This window comes from Eriocheir sinensis, chromosome 40, assembly GCF_024679095.1.
Source record: "Eriocheir sinensis breed Jianghai 21 chromosome 40, ASM2467909v1, whole genome shotgun sequence".
Lineage (NCBI taxonomy): Eukaryota > Metazoa > Arthropoda > Malacostraca > Decapoda > Varunidae > Eriocheir > Eriocheir sinensis.
The window spans coordinates 2220451-2241640 of NC_066548.1; the positions used below are offsets into that span (position 1 = coordinate 2220451).

Here is a 21190-nt window from a genome sequence, read left to right on the forward strand (position 1 = left end):
CCCTACAAAGGCTCCTTAAAGATGCCTCAACACCCTGCAAGAGGAGGTGACGAAGGGAAGGACAGACAGGCAGGGAGGCAGGGAGGGGGGTGGCTGATTCCCCCCTGCCCCCCCACCCCCCCTCACCCCTACGGAGTCCACCCGGTCACCACGGAGACGAGCAACGTAACCAGGAGGAGGAGGAGGAGGAGAAGGAGGAGGAGGAGAAGGAAGAGGAGGAGGAGGCAGAAGTAGGGTCCAGCACGAGTTTAACATCCTCCTCTTTCTTCTTCTTCTTCTCTCTCTCTCTCTCTCTCTCTCTCTCTCTCTCTCTCTCTCTCTCTCTCATTTTTACCCTACACTTGTTTTATCGTTTTTTTTTTCCCTCCTTTTCCTGTAATCACACTTTTCTCTCTCTCTCTCTCTCTCTCTCTCTCTCTCTCTCTCTCTCTCTCTCTCTCTCTCTCTCATTTTTACCCTATACTTGTTTAATCCTTTTTTTTTCTTTTTTTCCCCTCCTTTTCCTGTAATCACACTTTTCCGTATGTACTCTCTCTCTCTCTCTCTCTCTCTCTCTCTCTCTCTCTCTCTCATTTTTACCCTATACTTGTTTAATCCTTTTTTTTCCCCTTTTTTTCCCTTCTTTTCCTGTAATCACACTTTTCCCTAGTCACCCCTTCTCATTGACGCATATATTTCACGTTTTGTTTATTCTTCTTTTCTTTCTTTTTCCTTTTCCTTCGTCATCTCGTCACCTCCTTTACCCAGCATCCTCCATTTTCTTGTGTCAGTTTTCTCCCTCATCTCTTCTTCTCTTCTTCCCCCTCCTCGCTCTCCCCTTACGAGCGAAAAAACACATACATGATGGGGAGAGAGAAGGAGGCGAGGACGCGCTGGAAAAAGGACGAAGAATGGAAAGATGAAAACAAAAAACGGGAAATGGACACTAGGAGAGATATGGGAAGGGGGACTGAGGAAGAAAGAAGGAAAATGAAGAAGAGAAGGAAAACAAAAGAATAAAAAGAGTGAAGTAAGAAAGGAAATAAGGAGGATACGAAGAAAGAATGAAGGAAAAAATCACGGTACATGAACACTAGGAGAGATATGGGAAGGGGGACTGAGGAACAAAGAAGGAAAATGAAGAAGAGAAGGAAAACAAAAGGATAAAAAGAGTGAAGTAAGAAAGGAAATAAGGAGGATAAGAAGAAAGAATGAAGGAAAAAATCACGGTACATGAACATTAGGAAAGATATGGGAAGGAGGACGAAGGAAAACAAAAGAAGAAAAATAAAGAAGAAAATGAAGAATGGAAGAGAAAACACAACGGAGGAAAATATGGAAAAATAAACAATCAAAAAAATATATAAGGAATGAAATAAAGAAAAAAAAAAAGTGAATATGGAGAAAGAAAACAGGGAGACGAACAATAAGAGAGAGAGAGAGAGAGAGAGAGAGAGAGAGAGAGAGAGAGAGAGAGAGAGAGAGAGAGAGAGATGGGAACCGGAAGAACCAAGAGAGAAAACAAATGAAGGATGGAGGAAGTAGGATAAAAAAGGAGGAAAAACAGATTAAAAAAAAAGAAAGAAAGAAGGAGAAAAGGGAGGAAGAGAGAGAAAAAACGGACACTGTGAGAAGGGGAACGGAGGAGGAAGAAAGGAGAGAGAGAAAAGAGAATGGAAGAAAGGTAACGAGGAGGAGAAATATAAGATTAAACAAAACAAGTGAAATAAGAAAATGAGACAGAGAAGAAAACAAAACAAAAATGGGAAGTGGACGGAGGAAAAAAAAAAAAAAAAAAAAAAAAAAAAAAAAAAAAAAAAAAATTAAACAAAAAAAGGAAAACGAAAGAAAAACACAAATAAAAAATGTATATGAAGCGCAGTAAAGGAAGAAATGAAAGGAGAATAAGGAGGAAAATGAAGAAAACAAAGAGAATAACGGGAGAAATGAGACGAGGAAAACACCACGAGAAGGAAAAAAATATTAAGAATGGAAGAAAAGAAAGAAAACAAGGCAGTGAGAATGAAGGAAAGAAAAAAATGGAAATGGACAGATATGGGAAGGGAAACAGACAAGGTGAGAAACGGAAAAAAAAGGAATAAAGAATGAAAAAAAAAAATAATGGGCACCGGGAGAAATATGGTTCACAGAGACAGACTACACGAAGAAAAGAAAGAAAGGAAGAAGAAGAAAGGAAGAAGGGAAGATTGGGGTGAATGAAGATTAATGAGGGGATGGACAGGTGAGGCGGGAGAGGAGAAAATGTGGAAGGAAAGAGAGAATCCCGAGAAGTTTTGAAACAGGAAAATAAAAACACCGGGGAAAGCAAGAAACTCTGGTAAAAGTCAAGGCCAGGCTGTATTGCCACCACTAACAGCGCCAGCAAAAACAGGGAAAGCAAAAAACAACAATCAAGACATACAACAACGACAACAACAACTACTACTACTGCTATTTTTTTTTACAACAAAGGAAATGTACATGGCCAGAACAACTCTACTACTACTATTGCTGCTACTACTTCTACTTCTACTACTACTACTACTACATATATCAGGAAATGTACATCTCCAGAACAACTCAATCTACTACTAATATTGCTACTACTACTACTACTACTACTACCACTACATATATCAAGGAAACGTACATCACCAGAACAATTCAATCTACTATACTACTACGGTTACTACTACTACTACTACTACTACTAACACGACTACCACCATCACCACCACTACTACTACTACTACAACTTTTACTACGACCACTACCATTACATCTATTACTTCCACCATCACTACAGCAAATACTACTACTACCACCACTACCACCATCACTACTACTACTACTACTACTACTGCTACTACTACACCCAAACTACCAACTCATGCACATTACACAACCGAAAACTGTAATCGGGCTGCAAATATCGGCTACCCAACTGGAGGGAGAACAGGCAACAACAATGAACAGGCAGAACATTGCAATTAATAAACTGGACTGAACAACAAACCTACATGAACAAATTTACCAGACCAACTACAGGGACACACACACACACACACGAACACACTCAGTAACACATGCCAGGCGCTACACACAACGAACTGACGCGACGGGTACTTGAGATACACACACACACACACACACACACACACACACACACACACACACATGACACTCGAAACAAACATATAAGCAGACAAACATGCAGTAACGAGCAGAAACTAACGTATTATGGAAGTAAGAAGATTTAGGAAGCTTTTGAATTTGAGTTTTTTGTAGTAGTAGTAGTAGTAGAAAAAGTAGTAATGTCTTTGTATGTGTTGTTCTTACTAATACTAACCAATACAGAAGTAGGCTATTCCACACACTATAGCGGGAAGTGAACAGGAGCGTGATTAAGAATTGAAGAACAGGATACAGGGGGAGAAAAAAAAAAGGTACAAGAAAAAGGAGCAACATGGACATAAGACAGACACCACCCAAGACAGAAGTTCAAAGTTCACACATACGGAAAAAAAAAAAAGACCCGCGAAAATGAGAAAACGGGACCCTAGATAAAGAAACAGACCCCCCCCCCCCCACCACATGGAACAAAGAGCAAAACGAACCCACAGAAGAAAAAAAAGATTAACCAAAAAAAAGGAAAAAAGTTGAAAACCATGAAAGAAAAAACACGTAAAGTAGTAGTACAGAGACCCAAGAAAACCCCCCACACTTGTCACACGGCAGGCGAAATAAACACTATGATATGGAAAATGAGAAGAGGCAGCGGTCTGGAAACTGTAAAGGAGCTGAGGGCCATATTTATAAACATTTCTCCACCCAAGAACACGCTATTTACTAGTCTTTCGTGGGAGTGTAGCGCATTTCCAGGGGTACTTTTATGACCCTGGTGGTAGTCTGAGCCTTCTTCTGTACCGTGAACCTAAAAGAACACTCATTAGAACTCGAGTTTACTAGTCTTTCGTGGGAGTTTAGGGTATTTCCAGGGGTACTTTTATGACCCCGGTGGTAGTCTGAGCCTTCTTCTGTACGGTGAACCTAAAAGAACACACATTAGAACTCGAGTTTACTAGGGCATTTCCAGGGGTACTTTTATGACCCCGGTGGTAGTCTGAGCCTTCTTCTGTACGGTGAACCTAAAAGAACACTCATTAGAACTCGAGTTTACTAGTCTTTCGTGGGAGTTTAGGGCATTTCCAGGGGTACTTTTATGACCCTGGTGGTAGTCTGAGCCTTCTTCTGTACCGTGAACCTAAAAGAACACTCATTAGAACTCGATTTTACTAGTCTTTCGTGGGAGTTTAGGGCATTTCCAGGGGTACTTTTATGACCCTGGTGGTAGTCTGAGCCTTCTGTATCGTGAACCTAAAAGAACACTCATTAGAACTCGAGTTTACTAGTCTTTCGTGGGAGTTTAGGGTATTTCCAGGGGTACTTTTATGACCCTGGTGGTAGTCTGAGCCTTCTTCTGTACCGTGAACCTAAAAGAACACTCATTAGAACTCGAGTTTACTAGTCTTTCGTGGGAGTTTAGGGCATTTCCAGGGGTACTTTTATGACCCTGGTGGTAGTCTGAGCCTTCTTCTGTACCGTGAACCTAAAAGAACACTCATTAGAACTCGAGTTTACTAGTCTTTCGTGGGAGTGTAGGGCATTGCCAGGGGTATTTTTATGACCCTGGTGGTAGTCTGAACCTTCGTCTGTACCGTGAACCTAAAAGAACACTCATTAGAACTCGATTAACCTTCTTTTTGGCCTCTGGAATTAGTTGGTGTGAGGGGTGGGAGCATCTGACAACACCAACCTATATTTTTAAACATTCTTTTGCCCAATCTCACATATTTGACGAGGCTTTCATGAGAGTTTGGGTCATTTCCTTGGGTAGTTTTATGACCCTGGTGGTAGACTGACCCTTCTTCTATACCATGAACCTAAAAACACAGTCGTTAAAATTCAGTTGATCTCCTTTTTGGTCCTTGGAAGTAGTTGATGTGGGAGGTGGAAGCGTTTAACAATGCCAACCTGAGGAGCCGAGACGCGCAAGAACCAGGAGATGAAAACAAGAGCAAACAGTTCAGAGTCACTGCACAGGTGGGGGGAACAGAGGAGCGGGATGAGAGAGCAAACAGAAGAAGGAGCGAGAGGTAAAGACGCCCGCTGAACAAGAAACAGAAAATGTGAACAAAGAACATCGAAGGGGCAAACACGGAGACGACAAAAACGCGCGCTCTCTCTCTCTCTCTTAATTCATTTTACCTACGTTTTGTTCTTGGTTCATTTTCCTAAGTCGCTCTCTCTCTCTCTCTCTCTCTCTCTCTCTCTCTCTCTCTCTCTCTCTCTCTCTCTCTCTCTTACTTTTTCTCTGTCTTTCGCTGTGATATCTTCCTCCATTTCGAACGCACCATCTTCGCAATCCACCTCCTCCACCTCCTCCTCCTCCTCTCCATTCCACAGCATCATCCTTCTGCACTGTTATGGCCTTTCTCACCACTTCTCACTTTTTATTCCGCCATTCCACTCTCTCTTTCTCTCTCCTTCACCCCCTCCTTCCTATTCCTCATCTTTATTCCATTCTAAACGTCCCATCACTTACCGACATTTTTTTCCCCTCTCGAACCATGCCCATCTTTTATTTTTGATTGCCAGCCACCTTTTTTTCTTGCCCATTATCCATACCCATTCTTACCCCCTCCTCCGCCTTCTCTTGCTACTCCTTCTGTCCCTCTCCCCCTCCCCCTCCCCAGCCCTCTGACCTCCGCCTCAGTCAAGGTCAGGAGTAGGTTCACCCCACATGACCCGCACACATCCTGTTGAGGCGACAGGCGCGAGTTGGCAACACTGCATAGGTTTACCTGTGTGTAAGCAGTTGCCAGCGGTGGTGTGTGTGTGTGGCTGCTGGTGTTGCCGATGTTTCTGTGTGTGTGTGTGTGTGTGTGTGTTGTAGGTACCGCGGTTACTTCACCCTCCGTCAAAATCATCACTTCTGACACGACAGCCGTCACCCATCCGTCAAACAGCCCCAAGAGTACGACAATAGATATCAAAACAAACGACTGATTACTCCACTCGCTGATCATACATACCTTAGCACCAAAGAACAATAATATAAAAAGCTACACAAAAGGTATACGTCGTCTTCCTCAGGGCAGATAAGGCTGACAATCCTGTTCAGGGTGCACACAATAACTCTAAACACACACCAGTACGCACATACCGACAACGGATCATAAAACCCTCCCACCACCAAGGAATACAGACGAAAAAGGGCCAAGGGTACACAAACTTCTTGGTGAGTCTGTCTTCCTCTCCTCTCCAGAGTATACAAGACTGACAGTGAATCTCTCCCATTTAGCACGTGCGTAACATATCTACACACATCAGCACACACACTACACTGACTAACGATAACATACACTTCACCACCGAATACTATAGAATACGAGAAATAATAGAATAGGATAAAAAAAGAACAGAAGCTTTGTAAAGATGTCATACTCTTCAAAATATATAAGGCCGACAGGGACCACTTCCGTTAACCCGGTAGCAGCGACTGGCCAAATTTGTGTCTTTACCGTGTACCAGCGACGGGCCAAATTTTTGCCATGGCATAAACCCCCCCAAAATAGATGGTGCATTAAATGATCACAAATGCGTTGATATATATTATGAAATGGTTTGCGTGAGTGATATTTTTTTCTCATTAATTCGCTTAGAGAGGCCTTTAAGAAACATGATCCCCGCAGCTACCGGGTTAAGCTAATGCGTCGCCTAGAAACACATCAGTAAACACACACACACACACACACACACACACACACACACTGGAGATCCCCAAAACTTCATCGTTAGAGAATAATACACGTTCACAAACTTCCTAATTATGTCGTAAACGTGACTCCCAATGAATGAATCAGTCCCGTTTAGCCAGTAAGTAACGAACACACAAACAGGATTAGCTACAAGCCATCAAAACTCCATTACCCGGGAATTTAGAGATAAAAACTAAGGTACGCTAACTTCCTCCACAACTCTTCCCCTTCCGAGGTAAAGTGGCTGATGATGAATCGATCCCGTTGAGCGTGTAAGCAGCAAGACAAGCAGGCAGGAGGAGAGACGGGGCCAGCACGCGTGATGTGGATATATGAACCAAGTTGCAATCGACACCGCCATTAGTGCGCCGACCTCCGGAGAGCTCTCATGGCAAGGTCGAGGCGTGGCGGCGGCGGCGGCGACGGCGGTGTTGTTGTTGTTTGAGGTGGTGGTGGATGTAGCAGATAGTAGTAGTAGTAATGATGGTGGTGGTAATTGTTGTTGTTGTTGATAGTGATGGCAAAGGTGGCAGTGGTAGGTGGGGTTAATGGTTTGGTTGTGGTGATGGTGGTGATGCTGCTAGTGGAAAAAATATGGTGAAGTTGATGGTGATTATGATAGGCGGTGGTGTGGTGAAGGTGGTGGTGATTATGATAGGCAGCGGTGATGATGGTGGTGATGATATGTGGAGATGATGGTGGTGAGGGCAGATACAGACAGACAGGAACACATTTTAAAACTCGCCTCGTCTCCCGCGGCGTGGCTGAACTGAGCGGATGCAGGCGGACGGGCCGGCGCGCAAATCAGACCACACAACAAGTACGCGATTCAAGCCCACCTCGGGTCATGAATACATTAATCCCGACGAGTCAAGTCTTTCAATATTCATGGCGGGCAATTAGCGGCATCAATAACCCACGAGACGATCTAATAAGCTTAATATATTTATGCCAACAAGATCCTGCCGGCGCGGGCGAGTTCGTGAATGACCGACCGATGGCGAGGCAGCTGTACGATGTTGGGTCTTTTTTCTTTCTTTCTTTTTTTATGTTTTATTAGTCATTTAGCTTTTGTTCTTTATGGCTTTCCTTTATTTTCTGATCTCTTTTTATGCTTTTTATTAATTTTTTCTTCCTATCACAAGTGTTTTTTTTAGGTTCTTTTCTTTATTTTCTTATCTTCTGTTTTTTTATTATTATTTTACGTATTGCTTTTTGTTTATTTATTTATTTTTCTATTTCTTTTAAACGTTCAAGCCTAGAAGCGCCCCTAACCTTGCTCTGCCCTGTCTTTCTCTCTTCTCTGATCTGTTCTGTTCTGTTCTGCTCTTTCTTCTTCCCTCCCCTGCTTGTTCTGCTCACCTCTGTTCTCCCCTTCACTTTCCTGCCTCTCGTGGTTCAGACACACCCGGGACTGACATGCAGGAAGGAGGATGTGAAGGTTACTTGAGGCCAGACGCAGCCCCAATGCCCCACCTCTTGAAGTGTTTTGTCTGAACTAGGAATAAAAAAACACGCTGAGTGACATGTAAGTTGCCCTGACACGTCCTGGACTGCCTGACAGGAGGAGGAGGAGGAGGAGGAGGAGGAGGAGGTTTAGACGCAGGCCACTCGGGCGCCTATTGAAGTGTTGTGACTGAATCATGAGTAAAAGAGCCACTGGTTGATATACAAGCTGTCGAGATGGAAAGACTTGGAGTAGTCTCATCATGGACGTTATCACCTCACCACTTAGCATATCAGCGGGACATTATAACTGAGGCTGATCAAGTACGTCTTATTTAGGTACGGATATATATATTTTTAAAGCATTTAGTTATCCACAGCCTATTACAGTCGTCATAAATTGCAGACCTATCACCTGACGTGCATATATTTTGGCGCATATCGTGCAACTCTCTCTCTCTCTCTCTCTCTCTCTCTCTCTCTCTCTCTCTCGAACACGTTAATACCACATAAAGTAAATACCTTCATGAATGCTAAAGAAAAAGAAAAGTATGGGGGGAAGGAGTGTTGGTAATTCTCTCTCTCTCTCTCTCTCTCTCTCGAACACGTTAATACCACATAAAGTAAATACCATGAATGCTAAAGAAAAGAAAAGTATGGGGAGTGTGGTAATTCTCTCTCTCTCTCTCTCGGCTCGGCATTGTATAATTTCACTGGCCATTTTCCTCCCAAACCGGTTACCGTCCCTCCTCTACAACACTTTGGTGCGGGGAGGTTCACGGACAAAAATGGTCTGGCGAGTATTATTACTTACTAGAGAAAAAGTGTGGGGGAAATACACGTGAAGAATGCATAATGAACATTTCTCTTTCTTTCTCTCACACAGACAGCACCCAAAAATAGGTTATCTGAGGACTAACATGTGGAGGAGTAGCGAGGCGCGCAGCGTCGATGACTTCAATAAAAATATATCTAATAATAATAATGCCATCATCATCATCAGCCCAGGGAAGACAGCGACAAAGGTCACATACACGCTGTTGCAGATCAAGATGTCGCGTTGTCACCGACGAGTAACGAATGATCACCGCGAAGATGCACACCCAATATGCATCCACAGGTCGACTTACAGAATTAATTTCATGAATGACATCCTCGAATAGCTAACAAACGATCACACACACACACACACACACACACACACAGTGGGCGGCGTGGGAGTCAGTCTTCGGGTGTTGGACTGAGGCGGGGCAGGCAAGGCGGGCGGCCACCCTCAGGTACGCCGGAGGGTGGGTGGCCGGGCGGCGGAGGGCAGGGGAGGGGGGCAGGGGGTGAATTGCTACTCTGGGCGCCAATTTATTGTGGCGGGGTTGGAGGTGAGGCGCGGCGAGGCGTCACTGGGGCGGCGGTAAGGCTGTCCCTGCCTGCCCGTGCCCACGCCTGCCCCGCGCCACACACGCCTGCCAGTCGTGAATAAATGGAAGGCAGCGGGCGATCACAGGGCGATCGCATAATTAATGTACCACCAAGATGGTCGGTCCACATCGCGGTGATCTGTATGCGAAGTGCGCACCGGGCAAGGCCAACCAGCCGCCAGCCAGCCAGTCAGCTGCCCGCCCCGCGCTGCCACGTCTCCCGCAGGTCGCCGCAGTGTCGTCTTCTGACCGCTGACGTCTCGCCGCCGGCCGTGTACTGCACACCAGCAGCCTCAATGACGCCCTTGCAGGATGTATTCCCCGCATGTCCTTCAAGGTCACCGCCACCGCCACGACACGTCGTCGGCCGCGGTGCCCACAGCGTGACCCTCGCGACAAGCCGGAAATTTAAATACCGTTAATACCATACAGCGGGGCGACGCGACCAGCCCCGGGGGGTGGGGGGGATCGTAACAATGGTCAATGGCGGAGTGGGAGTTGTTTGATGGGTGCACCCCGGCCCATACCCGCCGTCTCTTACCTGTCCCAACGTCCTAATTCACAAGATACTCAAGGCCTCTCTCTCTCTCTCTCTCTCTCTCTCTCTCTCTCTAATAACACGTCTAGGATTTGTCAAGGTTGCCTGGGTTACTTTTTCCCAAATATCTATCCTCGCCGCAGACAGAGGAGGGTGGGCGCGGGGCGGCAGGAGGCCCGCCATAAAGCAACACCCAGACACACCAACACCGCCCCGCCGTGACCCGCAGCGCTGAGTGCGGCCCCGCGAGAAACCCTTTACGTATACACACGCGCGGGGGAGGGAGGCAATATATCGGAGGGAACATGACAAGGCGAGAGGCGCGAAAACGGACAACTTCAAGTAATGCCGAACCTTTGACTCCCAACAACAAAGAGGAGGAGGAGGAAGAGGAGGAGGAGGATTAATGTGAGGGGAATACAGGCGGACACTGGCCAACTAATTCAACAGTTATGGCGGACCCTTGCCGAGGAGGTATTATGAGCAAGGACTGAAAGTACTACAGGAGCGGAGACATAAATCAGCGTCAACAAGAACCTGTCAGAACCAGCGACGGAGGAGACGTGAGGAGGCAGGGTACACCTCGACGAGAGAGAGAGAGAGAGAGAGAGAGAGAGAGAGAGAGAGAGAGAGAGAGAGAGAGAGAGAGAGAGAGAGAGAGAGAGAGAGAGAAATGGGGACGATTGTGTAAATAATTTCGTGACAAAGAAGAAAAAAAAACATTTATACTGAAGGAAAACGTAAAATATGAGAGAGAGAGAGAGAGAGAGAGAGAGAGAGAGAGAGAGAGAGAGAGAGAGAGAGAGAGAGAGAGAGAGAATGGGAACGATTGTGTAAAGAACAGTATTTCGTGACAAGGAAACAAAAAAAAAATTATATATACTGAAGGAAAACGTGAAATATGAGAGAGAGAGAGAGAGAGAGAGAGAGAGAGAGAGAGAGAGAGAGAGAGAGAGAGAGAGAGAGAGAGAGAGAGATGGGGTGGACTGCGTGTAGCCTCTCTTTCCTTCTATCTTTCACTGCGATCTCAAATGTTCTACCTATTTCTTTTCACTTCTCTCTCCTCCTCCTCTCTTATCTTACTTCCAACCTTATCTATTTCCTACTAATCCCTAGCACTGTTCAAGACTATTGTTCTCGCTCTTCGTATCAATCTCAACTATACGTAACACCCACTGCTGCTTTTCTACTCCCTCCTGCAAAGTACATTAATATTATCATTCCTGTATCCACAACCTTCGTCTAAGCCTAACTCCTTTCTTCCCTCCTCACCTTTGTTTGTTGTTCACCTTTGCGTCTGTCACGACTTGTCTGTCATTGATTTCCGAGCTGTTTCTGTCGCTTATTTACCCCTTGACCAGACCTTTCTTATGGGCCGTCTTCCCTTCTCTTGCGGTAATGCACCCTCCATGTATACAGAGGTAGAAATTGACACTATATATCTGTCAGAATATATGTTAAAAAAAGGTTCTCCTGCGACAGTCTCTACACAAACGACAATAAGTTCAAGGAAAATGCTGTCATTTTTCTTCAACAACCGAGGGTAAAGTTGACCCGAATCTACTTCTGGGTAGTTGTCAAAAATTATTCAGGAGACCAATGTTTCCTCTTCCTGGTCTGGGTGGCCTTCAGCACCTCCCCCGCCCTCAGCTGTATTTTTGCCTCCTCGCCCTCCAGCCCCCCGCAACATACATGACACGCATTCCAACATGTGTACAAGTAAATATGCATCCTTCTGTGCTCTGTTCAGTGTCAACAAAGAAGCAGCGGCGTTCAACATGCTGCTCCACCATCAGACAATTCAGAACAGTCACACCAGCTTTATCATTAATCACGAAGACAGGAACGGCTGCTGCTGGCCACGACGCCCATGCGAGGCGCCGCTGGTGGGGCGTCACTCCTCTTGAAACATGGGGCAGGCACGCGCGCACACACGCACGCACACAAAAACAACTAAAGTTGGTACTTACGTGAGCGATACCGTTGACGCTGTAACCTGAATTTACAAATCCCTGAAAAGAAACAGAAAGAAATGTTAGATGAAAATAATTATTGAACGACTATGATAATTACAAATACAGTATATATATATATATATATATATATATATATATATATATATATATATATATATATATATATATATATATATATATATATATATATATATATATATATATATATATATATATATATATATATATATATATATATATATATATATATATATATATATATATATATATATATATATATATTATCGTCAAGATTACATAATGTTTATACATGTATACAAACACACAAAGCTGAGGAACCTTAAGTGTTTTTTCAGAGTATTTTTTTGAGAAGCGTGTGACCTTTAGCAGAGCAAGATGATCAGTAAATAAGTAAGAAATGCTCGTGAAAGATTCAGGCGATTAATAGGGCGTGACATTTCTCATGACATTTACCTAAGGAGACGTATCGCTAGCCCCCCCCCTCCCTGGGCGCGCCCTGACCCTCTCCTCACACCCCCGCATACCCCTCTACCACCCTGTGTGAAATCGCCGCAAGTCCTTCCTCTGAACACCTTCCCTCCATGCCAATCAAACAAAGTATTTGATATCGGAGAATAAGATCTCCAGATCTTGCCCCTCCATGAGAACCCTCCGCCGCCCATGCCCCAGTGGCCGGGGAGCGAGCGTCCCTCTGGCCCTCACTGCAGGACCTCGGTCGCCTTGCGTGTTCATTTCAGTAGCAGTGACTCCTTTTACTTTTAGGCAGCAAGAACAAGTACAACCCTAAAGAGGATGTTAATATCGTCCACCGTGGCCAAGCAACAAGCCTTCTTAGTGTTCAGTACCAGCGACTCCCTTCACTCTTAGACAGCAAGAATAAGTACAGCCCTAAAGAGAACGTTAATAAAAAGCGTTCCTCGGTGAACGTCTTGTAATGGTGAGGACAGCCATGTTGGGCCAGGCAAAGGCGTGTTTGACAATGAGCGGCCCCCTGACCGCCATCTGTCGGCGGCAGGCAAGGCGGTGACGCCACATCAAAGCCTTTAACATCGTGTGGGGGAGAATATGTTTGGTGACGGTGAAGGCGAACGCTGGGCTGAGTCAGTGGGCGGCGCCGACTCGCTCTCCAGCACAATGAAAAGAACCAACTGATGCTTTGTTTGGTGACCGGGCGGTCCGGTCCGCCCCTGCAGCACTCTGTGGTCACACAACGCCTGCCGAAGTTATAATACAAATAGTGTGCAGTGTGGGTAAAGTGCTGCGTCAGTCCAGTACTGTCTGTCACCCGGACCTCCGCCCACCAAACTTGTCTCGTAATTCTTCAAAGTAACAAAAGCTAATACAAAGGACAACAAACGTCAACGTACCATTGGGTCCCGCCGAGGCTGTTTGATAGTTTGAAAGAAAAAAAAGAACCATTAAAGGCAATTCAAAAATAAATAAATAGAAAATATAAAAAAATACAAGGCGAACCTTAACACAGTGAACACTTGAAAATGTTATGTGGTGAATAATTACAACAAGAGACACATGAGACACTTCCTAACCGTCCATCTAAATGCAGTGTGGACGCGGCGCTGCTCCAACTCGGTGACGAGTCTGTCACAGCCTGACTCAACATTTTAGAACAATGTTTTATGCATACATTTTAAAACTTTAAGGAACATATTAAAAAAAAAAAAAAAACTGCCCACCGTCGACACTTGCACATAAAAAAAAAACCTACCACCGGGAAATAAGCCTTTTTTTTTTTTTTACCAATATCCATAAAAATCATTATACGAATTACATACAATAAGCAAATAAGTAAATAAATAAATAAGACCTCTATTAGATAAATAAACATATTTATGTGACATTTTTTTTCATGTACGAAACGGTGAAGTGACATCACAGGCCAAGGACACTTGTGCTAATGTGCTACTCTTTTGGACTGGTGGTGGTGGCAGCAGTAGAAGCAACAGTAACAGTAGTAATAGTAATTATAGTAGTAGATATAATGATGATGATGGTGATGATAATAATAATAACAATAGTAATAATAATAATAATAATAATAATAATAGTAATAATAATAGTAATAATAATAGTAATAATAAAAACAATAATAACAGCAATAATCCTGAGTCGCTACTGTTAGTGCTGATATTGTATCGGTAAAGATCCAGAGGGCACGTTGGCCTGACCGTTAGCCTGACGTATCCGCTTTGGATCTCGACCGATACATTATCAGCACAAACAGTAGCGGCTCAGGATTATTGCTGTTATTATGTGAATTAAAGTGTAACATTTGTCTTGTTCAACACAGGAACCTTCAAGTTTTCATTGTAACATGAAAAGAACTGTTGAAGGCTTCTGTCTAGACTCTAACGGTTAGAGTCTAGACAGAAGCCTTCAACAATTCTCTTCATGTTATAATGAAAACTTGAAGGTTCCTGTGTTGAACAAGGTAAATGTTACAATTTAATTCACATGAATTTATGAAATACATTTCAGGTCACTGGATGAAGCTTGAGTGCATCCCCTGAGGCTCTTTGACGGACACTGACTAAAGGAAGGAAGGAGGTTTGCTCACACGTCACAAGTCATGCCAACATTTTGTACTCTACCAACTATTTGTTTTTCCCGCCCGCTCTAAGTAAAACATATTACTGAGATTGTGAGAATCTTGAAAACGCAAGAGTAGCCATGGTGGTGAAACTGGCACCTCAGATCATGGTTTAAAGCGAGTAACTAAGCAGGTGTACTTGTGTTGGGCTGCGCCTGGAGAGTCCGGCAAAGTGTGGTGAGGGACGACACGTTAGTGTTCTTACTTCACCTTCAAATAACGTATGAATAAATAAACAATGTTACGTTACAGCAATCACCTGAATTCTTCACTGGTATAACAGAAAACATAATCACTAAATATATGGCTATGTAAAGTTACCTTTCAACAGATATGGGCTTTTGATCGACTTAATGATTCTACTGCTGCTGCTGCTGCTGTAAATCTGCCACTATTCCCATTTCTATTCCTACTGGCAGCCCCGTGTCTGTACACACACACACACACACACACACACACACACACACACACATACACGCACACGCCCACACACATACACACACACACACACACACACACAAGTCCCTTCCCGCGAGACGCATACATGACGCTCTTATTGCCCTTTTACTTACAGGATTATTCGACCCCTTGATTAGTGAGCAAAGCCTCGGGCCAGGATAATATTAATTCACCTGCATGAGACTTCAGTAATTTATTGATGTAGCGGAAGCGATGAGACAATCTTCATCACGGAACACACGCCGAGGCGAGGCGAAATTCACGACCCACGGCAGATTTGCTCATAAAAAAAAAGAAATAGCATTTGCTCGAGACAAATGAATGAATGTTTGTAAAGCGTTCGTTGCTGATGAGCCAGCGTTGGGCGTTACCGCCTCAACATGGAAGATCTCTATTTCCCCCAAGATGAATCAAGGGTTCCACGTGGCAAGCGTCGCGGCCAAAAGCAGACGACCCTTTGAAGGACGACTTTGCAGAGGGTCGTGATTGTGTCAAAAATTTTACGACTAAGGATGCTTGTATGATTGCAGGTAATTTACTTTTCAAAACAACGATGGTCTTATGGTGATAGTCTGCGGATGAAAGTTTTAAGTAACCAGCACCAATCATGTCCGTCTTGTTCAAAGTGTGGTTCGGGCAGAGACGAGGAGGCAGACCACATGCCAGGATAGCGTTCGTCACGCCAAATGTTGAACTCTTTCGAAACTAATGGCAGTGCTGTGCTAATGCCCAATTTACTCTCCTAAACGCAAAACATATGACACACACACACACACACACCACGTCCTAGGGACCACTCTCTGGGGCTAATTGTCACAGCAGTGGTTGCCAAGTACTGCGAATGATGTCCGTATCCCGTAATTACAGTTTTGTAACAATTCTGAGGCGTGAACAAACCTAAGAAGCACTTCATTCGCGAGGACTTCCTGAAATAATTCCACGAGACTGAGTGCAGCTGTCGGTTATCAAGGATGTTGGTGTAGGTTGTGTGAGCCGTTATCCACACAAGACACTGCTCCTTCCTCTAAACAAATTGCCGGTCAGGCCATACAGTTACTGTGTTGCAGCTGACGGGCGGCTGGTGCGCGGCGGCGTCTTACGTCGAGTAAATGGTGATAAGGCCCAGACGACGGCCATCACTACTCTTTTGTCCACACGTGGCCCTCGGGGAGGTGCCTGCTGCCTCGTTACATTGTGTATTCGTCATCGAGGCCGAGGCGCGGCGAGGCAGGTTGAAGCTCCGATTAATATTCCCGAGGAGTGATTGGTCGCCCAGCACGACACTCCCATCAGCGTCCGTGCAGGCTCGTGCATGACGTCACCGAGGAGCCCAGACCCCCTGCAGACGGCTGCAGGTCCGGGTTTGGTGCTGCCGGGAGTCGACTTTCACTCTCATCATAACTCAAGGGTTGCATCACGACACACACACACACACACACACACACACACACACACACACCAGCTGATGTGGATGAACGGCCGCTGGAAGCACCCCGCCGCTCCATTGTTATTTACGCAGCGTGTCTTAATCTGCTAAACTAACCAGCGACATACACACACACACACACACACACACACACACACACACACACACACACACACACACACACACACACACGGCTGGGTGTCTTGTTGGGGTGTGGAGGTCGCGTGTTCCGGGGGATTTAACTCCTGACTGGCTGTGCCTCCGAGGTAAACGATAACATTAAATATTGGACATGGATCAGCGCGAGCCATTTGGAGCTTAATAGAGATCAAGAGCGAAGCCTGCAGGTGGGTGATGCTGGCTCCGGCGTCTGGGTAATGGGGTGGGCGGAGGGGGGAGGAGCTGAAGACTTAAGAAATAAACGAACTACTCAAGAGGAGATAAGGACGCACATGTTGGCCTCAACACATTACTTGACAACTAAGAATTAAACCGAACAAATGACTTGACAACCAAGTGATAAAGTGAACATATGAGTTGACAGGTGTGCAATTAACTGACAACACCTGGAATGCCTCCCGAGTCCCGCACACCGACCACGCGGCCGCTGACACCGCCGCCAACAGCCGCAGATAAGCCGACTAAGAGGCACATGTAGCGCACGCAACCACAGCCCGGCGTGCGGCAGGTATTTAGTTGTGGACGAGGCGACTTATTGGCGGCGCGCGAGTGGGCAACACGGATCAGCTGAGTGATGTAAACAAGACTCTGGTGGGCAAGGCGGTGTGGCCGAGCTCCCTCCCACCTGCTCACCTCCTCCCGCCTCAAGGTCGCGCCCACACTTGTCGATACATAATGCCGTGGTGACAAATGACTCCTAGCCACACGTCTCGCCCCCCCTCCCCCCCCCCCCCCCCCCCCCCAGTCACAGAGCTTGATAAATTACAAACCGGAAGACTCTCGGGTTACTGTTACAATAAGTGGCAAGACGGAGCTGTAACGACGGAGGCCACGAGGGAGGAAGGGGGTAGGGGGGGGTAGGGGGGGGGTAGGCGTTTATCAGTGACACGCGACATTAACTACGACTGAACGTGTGAAAATACGAGAGAGAGAGAGAGAGAGAGAGAGAGAGAGAGAGAGAGAGAGAGAGAGAGAGAGTCAGTCAGTCACAATAAAACTCTCAAGGGTGACGTTTGAATAGAAGGGTGAGTGCCTCCATCCGTCCAAGTAGCCCACACACACACACACACACACACACACACATTGCTTGCAGCCCTGTATTGTTGTGAGGCAAGGCACTGACCCTGACAACAAGAAACAGTCATTGGTGCGCTCTCTCTCTCTCTCTCTCTCTCTCTCTCTCTCTCTCTCTCTCTCTCTCTCTCTCTCTCTCTCTCTCTCGGGCATCGTAATTTTCTATCGCTGATTCATATAGTTTTGTTCTGTGCTACCTTTTGTTCACGTCTCCCAGCGCCCGCCTCTCCTCTTTAGCACAAAAATAAATAAATAAATAAATAAAAATGAGTATTTATTATAGTCCCCCCGCCCTCCGCCCCCCGTACTGATTTCTTATGCACTCTTACACCATTCCTCTAGCGTGACGTGCAACAGCAAACCCTCCAGTCAGCACGCGATCTAAATTCCAACTTCCCCAACTCCGCTCTTCGTAAATCTTAATTAACCTCAATACATTCCTGAACTAAATCCTTTCCCCGCCGCACGTTAGCGAAATTCACCCCAACCTCATTTTTGTTATCTCAAATTTTAACTTCTTTGGCTTATCATTACGTTTGCTTTGTAGTAGCACAGTTGCCGCCCTCTTTTTTTTTTCTTTAGTCTTTCGTAGGAGGTTAATAATCAGGTTTAGTTTCCAGACCTCAGTAGCAAGAACAGGTATTTTATGAAGGCAGTAAGAGGAGACTTATGTTAGGTGTGGTCAGTTATGTGAAGGATTATGTTAGCAAAGGTCAGGAGTAGCGTGGCGACTTCTTACTCAGCAAAGGTAGGCAGTACAAATGATTCAAATATAGGAGGCCTGGAGTCTGTGAACTTTGCTAAGGCCATGCAGGATTGAAGAGGATTTGTGTAATTTTGGACCGCTGTTTGAAGGCTTTAGATGCATGGCCAAAGTGTAGAGAGGAGAGGTTAGCCAAGGCCAGTATTGAAGAGGATTGAAATATATAGTTTTGATTTGCTTTTAGGATTGCTAAGGTCCAGGAAGGAAGGACTACATAGCCAAGGTCAGTAGCGTAAAGAGTATATACAGTTAAGGTCAGTTGTTTGAAGGTTGTAGTACAGAGATAAGGTGTTGGAAGGAAGGATTACACAGCCAAGGTCAGTAGCGTAAAGAGTATATACAGTAAAGGTCAGTTGTTTGAAGGTTGTAGTACAGAGTTAAGGTGTACGAAGGAAGGATTAGTTAGGTCCAGTATTCAGGACATCTGTTTGAAGGTTGTTGATGTAGAGATAAGGTGTTGGCAGAAAGTATTTGGTAAGGCCAGTATGGAAGATAGTTAAGATCAGGTGTTTGAAGGCTTAAATGCATGCCGAGGGTGTAGGAAGAAAGTATTAGATATGACCAGTAATAAAGAGAGCGGATTTAGCTGGTCAGTTCTTTTACCGTTATGCAAAAAGACACATACGAAAAAAAAAAAAAAAAAAAAAAAAGGGGGGGGGGGGCAACTAACACACCTCACCTTAATGAACTTGGATACCTTAATTAACTAACACACCTGACCTTTATGAACTTGGGTACCTTAATTAACTAACACACCTCACCTTTATGAACTTGGGTACATAAGAACGCAGGAGTCTGCAAGAGGCCGGTAGGCCTGTACGAGGCAGCTCCTTTGACCCTAAGCTCCCGTGTATCTAACCCCACCTAATATCGCTGTCCATGAATTTATCTAGTCTATTTTTGAATGTGACAATTGTATTGGCACTCACCACATGACTGCTAAGCCTATTCCACTCATCCACCACCCTGTTAGTAAACCAATTTTTGCCTATGTCCCTGTTGAATCTGAATTTATCCAGTTTAAACCCGTTACTTCGTGTCCTACCCGGTTCTCTTACCAACAAAACCTTATGAATGTCTCCCTTATTAAAGCCCTTCATCCATTTATAAACCTCGATCATGTCTCCACGCACCCTTCGCCTTTCTAGAGAATGCAAGTTTAACTGTTTGAGTCTTTCCTCGTATGGCAAGTTTCTCAACCCCTGAATCATCTTAGTCATCCTCCTCTGCACCGATTCTAACATTTTGATATCCATTCTATAGTAGGGTGACCAGAACTGAACCGCATAGTCAAGATGAGGCCTAACTAATGCTAAATATAGTTTGAGGAAGACTTCGGGGCTTCTGTTGCTTACGCTCCTTGAAATAAATCCCAGTACCCTATTAGCTCGATTTCTAGCTTGAATGCATTGTGCCCTTGGACGGAGATCAGAGCTCACTAAGACCCTAAATCCCTCTCACCCAGACCTACTTATGAGAGTGTCATTTAAGCAATAGTTATGTGAGGGGTTGTTCCTACCTACACTCAGAATACTGCACTTCCCTACATTGAACTCCATCTGCCATTTATCCGCCCAGTCATATAATCTGTTGAGTTCACCTTGGAGAATACTAGCGTCCTGATCCGACTCAATTACTCTACCGATCTTGGTATCATCTGCAAATTTACTAACATCACTACTAATTCCTGTGTCTAAGTCATTGATATAAATAATAAACAAAAGTGGACCTAATACCGAACCTTGTGGGACCCCACTCGTAACACATCCCCAGTCAGATCTTTTACCATTGATTTGCACTCTTTGCTTCCTATTGCTAAGCCACGCCTTGACCCAGTTCAAAACTTTACCCTCTACTCCGTGAGCCTGTAATTTAAGCAACAGTCGTTGGTACCTTAATTAACTAACACACCTTACCTTTATGAACTTGGGTACCTTAATTAACTAACACAAATCACCTTTATGAACTTGGGTACCTTAATTAACTAACACAAATCACCTTTAAGAACTTGGGTACCTTAATTAACTAACACACCTGACCTTTATGAACTTGGGTGCCTTAATTAACTAACACACCTGACCTTTATGAACTTGGGTACCTTAATTAACTAAAACACCTGACCTTTATGAACTTGGGTACCTTAATTAACTAACACACCTGACCTTTATGAACTTGGGTACCTTAATTAACTAACACACGTCACCTTTATGAACTTGGGCACTTTACTAACACACCTGACCTTTATGAACTTGGGTACCTTAATTAACTAACACACGTCACCTTTATGAACTTGGGTACCTTAATTAACTAACACACCTCACCTTTATGAACTTGGGCACCTTAATTAACTAACACACGTTACCTTTATGAACTTGGGCACTTTACTAACACACCTGACCTTTATGAACTTGGGTACCTTAATTAACTGTCTTCACTGCCAATTTTAGCAAGTATAATCTCCTCACCCTCGACCTTGATAAACTT

The 21190-nt window shown here is 44.7% G+C and overlaps 1 protein-coding gene and 1 long non-coding RNA gene across 13 annotated transcripts in view; both read right to left on the reverse strand.

Moving 5' to 3' along the window:
* Positions 1-21190, reverse strand: part of LOC127009196 (single-stranded DNA-binding protein 3-like) — a 229248-nt gene that overhangs the window by 109816 nt on the left and 98242 nt on the right. For 8 of the 12 annotated variants that reach the window (XM_050882036.1, XM_050882030.1, XM_050882035.1 and 5 more), the window contains exons 5-6: positions 13564-13581; positions 12170-12211 (exon numbers count right to left, since the gene is read on the reverse strand). In XM_050882036.1, the coding sequence (XP_050737993.1) occupies positions 12170-12211; positions 13564-13581 (60 nt within the window). The remainder of the gene's footprint in view (positions 1-12169; positions 12212-13563; positions 13582-21190) is intronic. The other 4 variants (XM_050882037.1, XM_050882038.1, XM_050882031.1 and 1 more) reach the window with 1 other exon arrangement.
* Positions 19393-21049, reverse strand: LOC127009201 (uncharacterized). Its single transcript, XR_007761698.1, has 3 exons — positions 20941-21049; positions 20823-20863; positions 19393-19462 (listed from the first exon to the last, which is right to left on the reverse strand). It is a non-coding gene; the product is annotated as an uncharacterized LOC127009201 (long non-coding RNA).